General features: G+C 37.7%; 1 protein-coding gene across 1 annotated transcript; it reads right to left on the minus strand.

Annotated features, from left to right (window-relative positions):
* Positions 1 to 6,150: 6,150 nt before the first annotated feature.
* On the minus strand, positions 6,151 to 14,576 carry LOC140152014 (uncharacterized). The gene is made up of 3 exons (XM_072174315.1): positions 14,325 to 14,576; positions 10,743 to 12,029; positions 6,151 to 7,224 (listed from the first exon to the last, which is right to left on the minus strand). Exons 1-3 carry the CDS (start codon positions 14,574 to 14,576, stop codon positions 6,166 to 6,168), a joined length of 2,598 nt encoding a protein of 865 aa, XP_072030416.1. The 3' UTR covers positions 6,151 to 6,165.
* Positions 14,577 to 14,958: the final 382 nt, after the last annotated feature.

A 14,958-nucleotide genomic window follows, 5' to 3' on the forward strand; every position in this document is an offset into this window, starting at 1 on the left:
AGATTACATCTAGAGACAACCCTGCTAGCCTGAACGGAGACTTGGAGAAAATGAGGATATGGGCAGATAAGCATGACAGACGGATGGTGACGTTCGAGACATCGAAACGTAAGGCAATGGCAATATCAAGAAAGAGAAATCTAACCAAGATATATATTCTGTTTGGTTCCATCAAACTGGCTGAGAAGGAGGAGCTAGAGATCCCGGGACTCACAGTCGACAGCAAGCTGACCTGGACAAAGCATATTTCTAACGTCTCATACTGAGCACAACAGGAGTTGGGCGCTCTGAGACAGAGACAGAGCAACTGTTTACAAGGCTAAAGTTTGCAGTGTGATGGAATATACCTCACTGTCTAAGATGAGGGCCAGCACACCCACTCCAGGATTACTAGACTCTATCCAGAGGAAGGACCTTCGAATCATAAGCGTGAGCGAAGAAGAAGCAAGTACAGAGCTGAACATCACATCTCTCCATCAAAACCGTCAAGTGACTGCAACAGCAGTCCTCTATAAAATGCACACCAGCTTGTTCCCACCAGATCTGAAGGCACAGCCACTAAAGTCATTTGTAGTCGGAAGGGCTACCCGCTCAAGCCTGTCCATGCCTTGCCATGCTCTCACAGTACCAGTTTCTAGAACCATACCTACTGGCAGGACCTTCATCCACACTTCAGTTCATGTTTGGAATAGCCTACCAAATGGGGTAGTCGGAGAGCAGCGTGCATAAGCATCTTATTTCACATGTCTGATGCTTTACCCTTCACTCTTGTTGTTCCTAAGCTACTGTGAACCACTGATTGGCCCATGTGGTTTTCTTTTATATAGTGCCTATATAATCGAGTGCCTATATAAGTTCTTGAATGTGTCACTCCTCATGGGCTATTGTTTACTTTAGTATTTAAAAAGCAGTAAAAATGTTTTTCAGCCAAAAAGACACACAGATCTTTTGAATTGGAACTCTTGCATATTGGGGTTTACAAAAATACCAATGACAGCAACTTTGTTCCTATACGAGGGCCCAGAAAGTACCCTCAAAGGGCTCGATGTCCCATAACTGGTCAATCAGCCAAATGTAATGAGCATGTTAAAATGCAGTGGGGACGCCATGAAGGAAGAAAGTGTTAATTTTTAAATGCTCTTTTTTCCAAACAAAATTGGTTTAACATGAGGGAATAAAGTCGCATTATGTGCCGAATGAGGCTTTAAAATTGGCTACGAAGAAGCTATCAATTGCTGATATTGATATCGATGAAGTACCTTTCTCCTGCTGATATTGGTATTGATGAAGTAGCTATTTTTACTACTGGTGCACGTGATATCAGTATTGATGAAGTAATTACCTACTTCTGATATTGGTTTTGATGAAGTAGCTATATCTACTGTTGATATTGGTATTAATGAAGTATAGCTGTCTACTGCTGACATTGGTATTGATGAAGTAGTAATCTATTGCTGATACTGGTGATACTATCTTATGCTAGCTGAATAAATCAGTTATGGCACATCGGGCCTTTTGAGGCTACTGTCGTGGCCCCCTATACAGGACAAAGTTGTTGCCATTGATTTTGTAGACCCCAATATGCAATCGTTCCAATTCAAAAAGATCCATTCATGTGTTTATTTGGCTGAATTACCAGTTGTGGGATATCTGGCCCATTGAGGGTACTGTCTGGGCCCCCGTACAGGAAAAAGTTGATATCCTTAGTATTTTTGTAGACCCCAATGTGCAATAGTTCCAATTCAACAATCCATCCATATATCTCATCAGCTGAATAACCAGTTATGGGATATCTGGACCATTGAGGCTACTGTCTGGGCCCCCGTGCGGGAAAAAGTTGCTGTCATTGGTATTTTTGTATACACAATGGGTAATAGTTCCAATTCAAAAAGATTCATCCATGTGTCTCTTCAGCTGAATGGGTAGGTCATTGGTAGATCACCAGCGTGGCCATCTTCGGAGTCTAATTTCACCCTTCTTAAGATGAGCACTCCTGGTGTAATTTTCTCTTCAAGATGACAAAATTGGATAAATCAGTTAAGGGGCATTAGGCCCTTTGGACAATTTGAAAAATCGGTTATGGAATATCGGGCCCTTTGAGGCTACTGTCTGGGCCCCCGTACAGGAAAAAGTTGCTGTCATTGGTATTTTTGTGCACCCCAATGTGTAATAGTTCCAATGCACAAATATTTATGCATGTCTTCCTTCAGCTGAATAACCTTTATGGGACATCGGGGTCTTTGAGGCTACTGTCTGGGCCCCTGTACGGGAAAAATTGCTGTCATTGGTATTGTATTTTTGTGCACTCCAATGTGTAATAGTTCCAATGCAAAATTATTTATGCATGCCTCTCTTCAGCTGAATAAATCAGTTATGGGACATTGGGCCCTTTGAGGCTACTGTCTGAGCCCCATACAGAAAAAAGTTTCCGTCATTGGTATTTTTGTGCACCACAATGTGTAATAGTACCAATCCATATAGATTCATCCATGCCTTCCTTCAGCTGAATAACCTGTTATGGGGTATCGGGCCCTTTGAGGCTACTGTCTGGGCCCCTGTACAGGAAAAAGTTGCTGTCATTGATATTTTTGTAAACCCCAATGGGTAATAATTCCAATGCAAAAAGATTCATCCTTGTCTCTCTTCAGCTGAATAACACCATATGGGCGGGCCCCTTTGGGGCTACTGTCTGGGCCCCCGTACAGGCCAAAATTGCTGTCATTGATATTTTTGTAATCCCCAATGGGTAATAATTCCAATGCAAAAAGATTCATCCATGTCTCTCTTCAGCTGAATAAATCAGTTATGGGACATTGGGCCCTTTGAGGCTACTGTCTGGGCCCCCTGTACAGGAAAAAGTTGCTGTCATTGGTATTTTTGTGCACCCCAATGTGTAATAGTTCCAATGCAAAAAGATTCATCCTTGTCTCTCTTCAGCTGAATAACACCATATGGGCGGGCCCCTTTGGGGCTACTGTCTAGGCCCCCGTACAGGCCAAAATTGCTGTCATTGCTATAGGCATGAAAAGTATCCTCCTGGGAGTGATATCCAACAAGTTTTGTCCATGTCTCTCTTGAGCTGAATAAATGCATTTTTTGGCCCCCTATTTTGTGACCCCTAGGCTGAACGTACAGGCTGTGACCCGGCAGCAATATGGAATATTGAATCTTGGCCCTATACTAACATAATCAGACCATCAAACCTTTTGTCTCTTCTGAGCTGAATAAATTGTCTGGGCTCCTAGTCTATATGGTATTTGAGTGTTATATCATATAGCATTTAATGAAGCAAGCTACCCTTTCTCACACCCTTTCTGTGTAGACCATCAATACAAACACTTCCAGCTGCAATCGGAGGTTCAACCATATCTAAATTCGACCAACTCATTGCTATTTCAAACTTGTATTCTTCCATCACATCTTTACTTACCCCATGAAGACAAATCAGCCCACTTCTGTTGACTGATAAACTAGTAAATAGACTCACTGGTTTTGTAAGTTGATAATACTATCTGTGTTCAAGATTCTTGTGTGTAATTGGCTACCTGTTGCAACATAAGTGATCTTATAATGTTAATTCTTTGAATTTGATTCAGCCCCCTACCTTCAAATAATCAAGCCAATTTGGTATCACAAATTAGGAAAACATGTTTTCATGTTTAACCCAGATATTTCATTCAGGTGACACACCAACTATAGTTTTTTTGAGCTTTAAAGAGAGTTGAAAATTTCTAAAAGAGCTCTGTAAGTAAAATGAGTTATTTGTTAAAGTAAAATAAGCCCGGAAAATAAGTTTTATTCGATAGGTTCAAGATGAAACTTTAATCAAAATTTCAGTATAGATTCCTATGATTATTTGTTGCTGAAAACAATAAAATGCAAAAGAATTTAAAGACCTCCTTTGCAATGATTTTTTTAAAATGCAAAATCAAGGACAAAATTTGGCCAAAAACAACACCTTTTTGTGGTTTTCAATGACTAGAATTTTAAACACCCCTTTTCAATGACACTAAATATTGACATAAAATTACCGGATTTTCCCAAGTACCCCTTCAATCCCCCTCCCCCGATGGCTGGTCTAGAATGGGGCTGGCATGTTTTCCCCAATATTGGGCTCCCCCACTTTTCCCCAGTCAAAATAAGAAATTTGACAAATTTCAACTGTTGGGCCAAAGTTTAGGCAAATGTTTGGATTTTTGCCTCTCCCTAACTTTTCTTATAGCACCCCTCCCCTTTTTCTTCTGGGGGAAAAGTCCTAATGCTACCAAAAAGATGTGCCTCCAATTTGAAAATTGTTAAATGTTATGTTAATCTTTTATGGTTAGATCTTAAAAAACCTATCCACAAAGCATATAATATAAAGCTATCACCAAAAAAATCACAACTTTTTTCCCCATTTAGATCAACTACGGTAGGTGTGGTCTCCAAATTCATGACTTTTTTCCGCTATATTAGCCCAGTAGGATAAGGAGGGTAGAAACTTGCACAAATATTCCCGTCCATCAGTAGCGGCACCAGGAAGTATTTGGGGGTGGGGAAATCCCCCATGGCGGTGCCATTACCAATGTTTTTAGATCAGAAGGTGCTGGTTCAATGAAGAGTTTCTGTCCTTTTAACAACACAAGTGAAATAAAATCCATCAAAAATGCAGTTGGGGTTTACAAATCTGGAGTTTCTTTGCTTGTATTTATTCAAACATTACAAAATATACATTATATATCAATTCCTCAAAAGAAACAACATCTAGTGTATGCAGCCAATGAGCCATGTTAAAGCTGTACCTACCAGAATATTCAAAGAACAATCTCGTACGAGTGTGACAATCACAACATCTAAGCTCAAGTGGTACAAATCTCTAGGAGAATCGAGCAAAAGACAAATGACTTGGGACAAATTGCATGTCAAGTATCAATTTTGTATTTTTTTTATGCTTTCTTGATATTTTGTCTGGTCGAACTGTTTGCTTCGTATAGTTCATGCAGTTGCAATTCATTACTGGTACTTCATCATAAGTTCATTGAAAGTTCTTGTTGCATATTTTGGGCTGTATGTATGTATCTTCCATTTGAGCATGTGCCTGTGTTTGCAGATGGTCCAACTGTTAAATCATCCTTCCTATTACCCTATTCATAACATGTTTTAAAGGGGCTTGGCCTGGTCAAATCTTTGGAAATTGGGATCTCAAAAATTTGGCCTGTGCAAGGGGGGGGGGGAGCGATTTTTGGCGGGCCGAGGGGGGGCGATTTTGGCGTGCCATTTGGAAATTTTACTATGGGTAAAGTTTTTATTGCAGATTTGACATTATTATGTAAGGTTTCTCTTTGGTGTGAAACCTTCAATGTTGCTTTGAAATTTCCTGAAGAAGTAAAGCATTTATTACAGAATTTGCATTCACAGCTTCTCTTTGGCATGGATCTTTAAATGTTGCTTCAAATTACCTCCTTGTGTGAAGCCTTTATTACAAAATTGGTATTTTTATTCTTTTCTTTGACATGGATCCTTAATTGTTACTTCAAATTACTAACTTGTGAAAAACCGTTACAGAATTGGCATTCATATATAGCTTTTCTTTAGTGTAGATCCTTAAACATATTAAATGTCACTTCAAATTCAAAATAACTGCCTTAAAAGGGCATTTCGTTATCCGCAGCATCATCCCCCACTTTTCTCACAACAATTATACCACTGGAAACCTCTGGCTACATAATGTTTATGTACAAAAAATATTCTTGCAGATTATTTCGTTTAGCAAGAATATCGTGAAACTTAAATTACGTTCTGGTACACCAGAACGAAATTACAACACACTTGCCTGTGGAGTATAACACATAATACTAAACTCGCAAACACAAAATCGGAATCAACTGAAATTTGGGGAATAAGCTTTTTTCGTGGGTATCGACTGAAAAATGTCAGCATGCTTTGATCACGAAAAACACTCCTTTAATTATAGAATTGGTATTCTATAGCTTCTCTTTGGCATGGATCATTAAATGTCGCTTCAAATGCCCTGCTTGTGTGAAGCCTTGATTACTCCTTCATGTTATTGTAATTATACACGAAATTAGGGTTCGGGTTAGTTTAGGCTTAGAGTTAGGGTTAGGGTTAGGATTAGCTTACACGAAATAATTACATGAAGGATCTACCGAAGCCTTCATTACAGAATTAGCGTTTATATGGCTTCTCTTTGGTATGGATCATTAAATGTTGCTTCAAATTACCTGAAGAAGTAAAGCCTTTATTACAGAATTGGCATTTGTAGGGCTTTTCTTTGGTATGGATTCTTACATGTTGCTTCAAATTACCCGAATTATTGAAGCCTTTTTTACAGAATTGGCATTTGTATGGCTTCTCTTTAGTGTGTATCATTGAATGTCGCCTCAAAGTACCTCTTTGTTTGAAGCATTTATTGCAGAATTCGCATTTGTATGGCCTCTCTCTGGCATGGATCATTGAATGTTGCTTCAAAGTACTTTTTTGTTTGAAGCACGTATTGCAGAATTGGCATTTGTATGGCTTCTCTTTGGTGTGTATCATTAAATGTCGCCTCAAAGTACCTCCTTGTGTGAAGCCTTTATTACAGAATGGACATTTATAGGGTTTCTCTTTGGTGTGGATCCTTAAATGTTGCTTCAAATTACTAGCTTGTGTGAAACATTTATTACAGAATTGGCATTCATATGGCTTCTCTTTGGTGTGTATCATTAAATGTTGCTTCAAATTACCTGAAGAAGTAAAGCCTTTATTACAAAATTTGCATTCATATGGCTTCTCTTTGGTGTTTATCATTAAATGTTTCTTCGAAGCACCTCCTTTTGTGAAGCCTTTATTACAGGATTGGCATTTGTGGGGCTTCTCTTTAGTGTGGATCCTTACATGTTGCTTTAAATTACTAGCTTCTGAGCAACCTTTATCACAGACTTGGCGTTTGTAAGGTTTCTCTTTGGTGTTGATTCTTCGCTTCAAACCTCTTGCATTTAAGCCTTGACAAAGGTAAGGATTCTCTATGGCGCCAGAGCTTTCAACGTCATGTAAGTGGCCTTTGCAGTTGCCCTTGTTTGTATTCTTGCCATACCAATATGGTCTAATTCTCATCTGATGGTGATGTAGATGCATTAGATATCGACAGGTGTCATGAAAATAACTTCCGCAATATTGACAAAGGTAAGGCCTCAGGTACATGTAGTAGAGGTTACCGTTTAGTGGGCTTCTGCAATCCATGTCCTGAAAAAAATAAAGGATATAATTATTTGTATTGGCAAGGAAGCTCTTTGCTTTGTATATCAGATAATTTTTTTAACTGGCATTGCCAACCCAGCAAACACAAAAACGTTTTAAAAACGTTTTAAATAAGTTATATTTTGGCTTTTGGTTTAGGTAAAAACGTTTTAATAACATTAAAATGTTGGGTTATATAAAGGTCATGATAACGTTTTAAAACGTTTTGTATGAAAACACACTACAACAATATTTTTAAATGTTTTCAAAAAATGTTATTGTAAACTATTTTTGTAAACATTTTTGCCAAATATTGTGTCAATACTTAAATAACATTATGTTAAAATATTTGAACCCAGCAAACACAGAAACGTTCTTAAAATGTTTTTTCAAAACCTTTTAATAACATTTAAATGGTCATGAAAACGTTTTTAAAACGTTATTGAAAATATTTTGGGCAAACATTTTTCGCAAAATATTTTTTCAACCCCAAAATAACATTCTGTTTAGAATGTTTTGTATGAAGTTTTCAAGAATGTTTTTGGAACGTTATTAAAACGTTTTTATACCCTTTATATAACCAGACATTTAAACGTTTTCTGTAAAACATTTTTGTTTGCTGAGCAGTAGATTATCAAAAATGTTTTTAAGGTTATGAAAACGTTTTATACTCTTAATATACCATTTATATAACCCGACATTTAAACGTTTTCTGACAACCTTTTATAACCTTTTGCGAATGATGTCGAAAACGTTTTGTGTTTGCTGGGAAAGGCACAGTACGTTTTTGGGGAAAATCCAGCTTGTGGAAATGATAGGTGAACATTTTCCATGTATCTCTGTTTAACAAACGTTCATACATGCTATGTAACGGCGCGCGTGATTGGTCGAGACCCGGGCATAAACAGCGTTTATGCCCGGTGTCCCGGATGTGCGATCGCCGGGTAGGAAAGGAAAAATGAAGGAAAATCATGACTTTTAATAATGTTACTTGTAAATTTTTGTTATTATTTTGATGAAATAAGAAAATGTTCTTGTATGTATGAACGGGGTTCATTCATATATTTTCATGACTAAACGGTTGTTTATGCCCTCGGGCCGCAAGCGGCCCCTCGGGCATAAACAACCGTTTGTCATGAAAATATATGAATGAACCCCTAATTTGGCTCCTTATCCGTTTATAAACCGTTTGACTATAAGTGTTTGACAGACGGCAATTGTTTGACAAACGTTTCATCAACAATATATATTAAATGAATTAAATAAATATTTGGCAAACAATTAATAAATACGTGTTGTTAGTAGGCCTAATTTGTAGCAATTTTTCAACAGTAACTTCTTTTAAACATTTATTTTACGTTTTTTCAAGAAAATCATCAAATTTTTGACCCAAAGTTACATTTTTGAATAAATATCACATTTTGGCTTGGACTAAAAATCACATTTTTTACCAAGAATGACATTTTCGACAAATAAATTAAACATACATTTCAAAACGTTTGGCAAATATTTTGCAAAACAAATAAAAGATCATTAAAATGAAACGTTTGACAAACATTTTGCTCCATAAACATTTCACAAACGTTTAAAAACCGTTAAAATTAGTGTGTGGCTCCTAATCCGTTCATATAAACGTTTGACTATAAAACTACTAGACGTTTGGCAAAAACAGCTGTGTATATGTTACAAAAAGCAGTATACTACCGTACTAGGCCTACTTACCGCTTTCCCGATATTTTTGAAGACTTGTAATCTCGTTAGGGCAACTTGAATTCCGGGCAAAAATATCCCGGAAAATGCGTGAAATGTTCGCTCTTAGAGTATTAAATTTACAACATTACACGAACACATGAAGCATACCTTAATCATATTCGGAAGTTACACATTTGTTACCCGATTCATCACTAATTCCAGTATGAAGATTCATGACAAGCGGGCGAAACCAGCTCAATCGGTGTCTCTGTCCTTCCTTTCGTTCGTTCCTTCCTTCGTAACAAACGCTTGTTTTTTTCGCGTGCTTACCGCAACGGCTGTGGACGCAGTGGTTTGCCTGCGCTACATGATCGCGATGGCTCCATTGGTATAATTGAAGACCGAATTAAAAAGACTAGCTTGCGTATGACGTCCTGTCAACCAGACCAAAAATGCCATACTGCGCAGGTCAGCAACCAATCACGGCGCGCCTTTGCCCTGACGTCAGACGCAAACTAGTCTTTTTAATTTGGTCTTCAATTATAGGCCAAATGTTTTTAAAATGTGTAAAAAACAACTTGATTTTAATGCTAATTTATTGCACATGCAAAGGAAGTCTGATTACCTCTTTGAAATAGATGAGTGGGCGGGTTTTCAATAAAATATTTTTTGTGTCAAACTGAAACATCCTAGGCCTATGCATAAAAGAATAATATGGATATTAACTGCACATCATAATACTAATCATAGCGAGTCTGTCCGCGTGGTCGCACGCGTCGGCAACGCGAAAAGTCGCACTGCGCCGCGTGCGTAATTCGCACTACGCCATTGCTCGCGTAAACGACGCAGAGTCACGCACTTAGGCAAAGCAAGCAAACATGAAACTTCAAAAGATACCAAAAGACGTATGACTTGTTTTTTTCAATCTCGACTGACGGACTTTCCTGTCTGGTCGAATTTGAAGAAACCTCTGGAGGTTTCACCGATGGGGATTGCAAGTTTACCTCCTCGTCAGTGCTAACTTGAGGCGGAACATGTAGCGAGGAAAGGGGACTTTCAAATTCAGAAACCATTAAGTTTGATGGGTATCAAGCTACAGATCAGGATTTAGAATATCTGATTAGTAGAGCAGCCAAGACCCTATGGACCATCAGGTATTCACAAGATGGTAGGAAAAAAACCACTGGTCTCGGGTGAAAGGCTCATGCATAGGTATTATTACCAGGGTGGATGTATAGAATTCGAAAGTGGGGCAATTTTTTACGGGCCGAGATTAACCAAAATTGCGTACATTTGATAAAAAAAACCATATTTTTTGTCTTCCACCCATGAAAATAAAAGGAGCAGAAACAATCGCTAGCGCAGTGTAGATGACTGATGGGAATCAGTCTAGTATAAAACGCTTAACATGTTGTTTAAGGTTACTAGCGTGTGATAAACCTTTATTACAGACATTTGTAGGGCTACTCTTCGATGATCAAATTATGTTGCTTCAAATAACCTGCTTGTTTAAAGTCTTTATTACAGACTTGGTATTCATATGACTTCTCTTTGGCATGGATCTTTAAATGTTGCTTCAAATTACCTGCTTGTTTGAAACATTTATTACAGAATTGGCATTCATGTGTCTTCTCTTTCGCTCTTTCGGTATGGCATGTATCCTTAAATGTTGTTTCAAATAACCTGCTTGTGTAAAGCTTTTATATTACAGAATTGCCATTTTGGGACTTCTCTTTACTGTGGATCCTTACATATGTTAAGCCTTTATTACAGAATTGGTATTGGTATGTCTTCTCTTTGGTGTGTATCATTCAAATGTTGCTTCAAGGTACCTCCTTCTCTTGCTTCTCTTGTTTGGTATGGATCCTTAAATGTTGCTTCAAATTACTAGTTTGTCTGAAGCATTTATTACAAAGTTGGCATTGATATGGCTTCTCTTTATCATGAATCCTTAAATGTTGCTTCAAATGACCTGTTTGTGCGAAGCATTTATTACAAACTTGGCATTTGTATGGCTTCTCTTTGGTGTGGATCCTTACATGTTGCTTCAAAGTACTTCTACGTGCGAAGCATTTATTGCAGAATTGACATTTGTAGGGCTTCTCTTTGGTGTGGATCCTTAAATGATCCTTCAAATGGCTAGTTTGTGTGAAACATTTATCACAGACGTGGCATTTGTATGGCTTCTCTTTGGTCATGTTGCTGTGGGTCCTTACATGTTGCATCAAAGTATATCTATGTGTAAAGCCTTTATTACAGACTTGGCATTTGTATAGCTTCTCTTTGGTGTGTATCCTTAAATGTTGCTTCAAAGTACCTCCTTGTGTGAAGCCTTTATTACAGAATTGACATTTGTAGGGCTTCTCTTTGGTGTGGATCCTTAAATGTTCCTTCAAATGGCTAGTTTGTGTGAAACATTTATCACAGACGTGGCATTTGTATGGCTTCTCTTTGGTCATGTTGCTGTGGGTCCTTACATGTTGCATCAAAGTATATCTACGTGTAAAGCCTTTGTTACAGACTTGGCATTTGTGGGGCTTCTCTTTGGTGTGTATCCTTAAATGTTGCTTCAAAGTACCTCCTTGTGTGAAGCCTTTATTACAGAATTGACATTTGTGGGGCTTCTCTTTGGTGTGGATCCTTAAATGTGTCTTCAAATCACGTGCTTGTTTGAAGCATTTATTACAGAATTGGCATTCATGTGTCTTCTCTTTGGCATGGATCCTTAAATGTTGTTTCAAATAACCTGCTTGTGTAAAGCCTTTATTACAGAATTGGCATTTTTGGGACTTCTCTTTATTGTGGATCCTTACATATGTTAAGCCTTTATTATAGTATTGACATAGGTAAGGCTTCTCTATGATGCCGGTGCCGGTGCAGTTGCCCTTGTTTGTATAGCCAGTATTACTGTTTTGAAATTGGTCAGGGTTCTGTTCAACATGGAGCCATTGATGTGAATTCTTGCCATACCAATATGGTCTAATTCTCCTCTGATGGTGATCTAGATGCATTAGATATCGACAGGTGTCGTGAAAATAACTTCCGCAATATTGACAAAGGTGAGGCCTCAGGTACATGTAGTAGAGGTTACCGTTTAGTGGGCTTCTGCAATCCATGTCCTGAAAAATAAAGGATGTATAGAAATGTATAGGATGAATAAAATACAGCTGTGGAAATGGTAGGTAAACAATAACATGTATCTCTGTTTGTTTTCATCACCTTTTTGCAGACACCTTTGCATTTTTGGACCCCATTGGTTAGAATATTTGATTTTAAACCAAAAATATGATTTTTGGTGAAAATGTGGTTTTGGTCATTTTTGATCAAAACTGTGATTCTTCGTCCAAAAAATGTGATTTTTAGTCAAAGTCAAAGTGTGATTTTTAGTCAAAAATATAACATTTGGTCAAAAAATTTTATATAATGAAAATTTACAAAGATTTTCAGCAAAAATGTTTTAAAAAAAGTTACTATCAAACAATTTCTACAAATTATTAACAAAACGTATTTATTAATATTGTTTGCCAAACATTTATTTAATTCATTTAATTTATTACACTGCTGTCTTTACATTTATTACATTTATTACATTTATTACGTTTATTACATTTATTACGTTTATTACATTTATTACTTTTATTACATTTATTACATTTATTACATTTATACAGCGAGGGTGTCTAAAAGAAAAGATCGCCACTGATAAAACGTTTGTCAAACAATTGCCGATCGCAATGTTTGTCAAACATTTATAGTCAAACTGTTTATAAACATGATAAACGGATAAGAAGCCAAACGTTTGTTAAACATTTTTTAAACGTTTGGCAAACGTTTGTAATCGCTAAATGTTTGTCAAACGTTTGGCGAAAACGGCTATGACATGCAATTGCATGCATCTTAAAACATGTCCACTATTTCTCAATTTTATATGCGGTATGGTAGAACATTACACGAACACATGAAGCATACCTTAATGATATTCGTAAGTTACACATATGTTACCCGATTCATCACTTCCAGTATGAAGATTCATCAACAAGCGGCGAAACCAGCTCAGTGTCCAGAGATCAAATAATGCTCTGTCCTTCCTTTCGTCTGGAGTTCGTTCCTTCGTTCATAAAAAACGCATGTGTTTTTCGCGTGCTTTACGCAACGGCTGTGGACGCACTGGTTTGCGCGCGCATTACGGATGGCGATCCCAGGCAAATACGTAGGCCTATGCACAGATTAATAAATAAGGGACCGTTCACAAACACTTGTTAGGGGGGCCTGATGCAAAAGGGGGGCTGAAAAATTTGGACCCTCCTAAGGGGGGGGGGCCTGAAAAAATTACCACAAATTTTCCTGGGAAAATTGAGTTTATATGCTTTTCTATGGATGGGGTTGGCCCATTATTTTCATGTCAAAAAGGGGGGGCTGAAATTTTTGGGGTCTGTAAAGGGGGGCCCTGAAAATTTTTCGCAATGAAAATTTTTGCATCAGCCCCCCCCTTACAAAAGTTTGTGAACGGTCCCTAAACAGATTGGAATTTTCCATGCCTGTGTACTCTAAAGCCTCCAGCATACTTTCCTGCCGCTTGCCGCTGTTGGTTGTGTGTTGATAATTTGATATTTTTCGCTTTCTACTGAAGATGTTATTTCCGATCTCATAAATAATTCACACATTTATCAGAACGTGTGTAAGGATATCCTTTAGTAGCCTATATTGTCATGTTTTATATTTGTTTGTTTTTTCTAGATCTACTGAGGGTATCTTTTACTTGCGGCGGCATATAAATATAATTCATACATTTAGCATTTTCTATCTATCTAGGCTAGGTCAATCCACTGTTGGATGTAGCCCTCCTCATGATCACTCCAGACCTTTCTATCTTCTGCTACTCTCGCCCATGTTGTGCCAATAATGATGTTATATCATCTCTCCACTTAGCTCTGTCTACCTCTTCTTCTTTTTCCCATTCTTGGTTGCCATTCTAACAATCTCTTTGTCCATCTGTTGTCATTTCTTCTGGCAACATTTCCAGCCCATCTCCATTTTGATTGTTTGATTTTTCTCAAAATATCTGCAACACCGGTCAGCTGTCTGATGGTCGAGCACCTTACTTTGTCTCGCAGTGAGATGTTTAACACCATTGCTCTTTGGGCGGATTGTAGTTTAGTTTCTAAATATTTAGTTAATGACCATGTTTCAGAGCCATACGTCATTGTTGGAAGGACACATTGATTATATACTTTCCTTCTGAGTGGCATGGGTATATTTTTGTTGCATAAGATTTCTTTATGTCTTCCAAAGTAGCTCCAACCTGCTGTTATCCTTCTCAATACTTCATCTTTCGAACAATCCTTTAACCTCAGTGTTTGACCCAGATATTTATACCCCTCAACTCTTTCAATTTCCTACATTTTCAATCCCACCTTCTTGATTTCTTTATTCAAGTCATTAAGTTGTGTTTCCATGAATGTTGAGGTAGTAAGGGCAACGTCATCTGTTAATTTTTGTCCATTAACATTGATTCCTCTTTCATCCAAAGGTAGTTTTTTGAAAATAGCCTCTACTACAGCTGCTGTGAATATCTTTGGTGACAAAGTATCTCCTTGTCTAACTCCTCTGGATATCTTAACAATTTCAGAAACGTCCGATATCCAGATGGATTCGAGATGTTGCATCTGTGTATAGGCTTACGGTATATCCTCAAGAATACAAACATACCCTTCATTTATACCTATTTCTCTAATATTGCTTGGAAGAGATCCTGATGTTCTACGGAATCAAATGCTCTCTCGTATTTTTTAGCATTAGCATTTTACCCAGGCCTAATTTTATCAGTCAATATAGTCCCTTTACGGCCTGCTGCATCTTCGTCACTTTGACTAATTTTCTGAACGTGTAACCATCTACTATGTAGTGCAAAGGGCCAAGGGCCTATATGTACAAATAAATCTAAACTGAAACTGAAACTGAAACTACTAATCCGGCCCGCGATAGTTCCTAGAAGAAAGTCTTTTGGTCGTATGTTGATAGTATTTAGGGCCTAATAAAATAATACAA

The sequence above is a fragment of the Amphiura filiformis genome, chromosome 5 (genome assembly GCF_039555335.1).
Source record: "Amphiura filiformis chromosome 5, Afil_fr2py, whole genome shotgun sequence".
In the NCBI taxonomy this organism is placed as follows: Eukaryota; Metazoa; Echinodermata; class Ophiuroidea; order Amphilepidida; family Amphiuridae; genus Amphiura; species Amphiura filiformis.

What these genes read in the sequence shown, in the direction of transcription:
- LOC140152014 (XM_072174315.1), bottom strand. Translation starts at nt 14,576, where the DNA reads ATGCAACATCTCGAATCCATCTGGATATCGGACGTTTCTGAAATTGTT. An exon ending in TGAATAAAGAAATCAAGAAG is followed by an intron (nt 12,030 to 14,324) that starts GTGGGATTGAAA and finishes TTTATTTTTCAG; the next exon opens with GACATGGATTGCAGAAGCCC. An exon ending in AAGAGAAGCAAGAGAAGGAG is followed by an intron (nt 7,225 to 10,742) that starts GTACCTTGAAGC and finishes TATTTTTTTCAG; the next exon opens with GACATGGATTGCAGAAGCCC.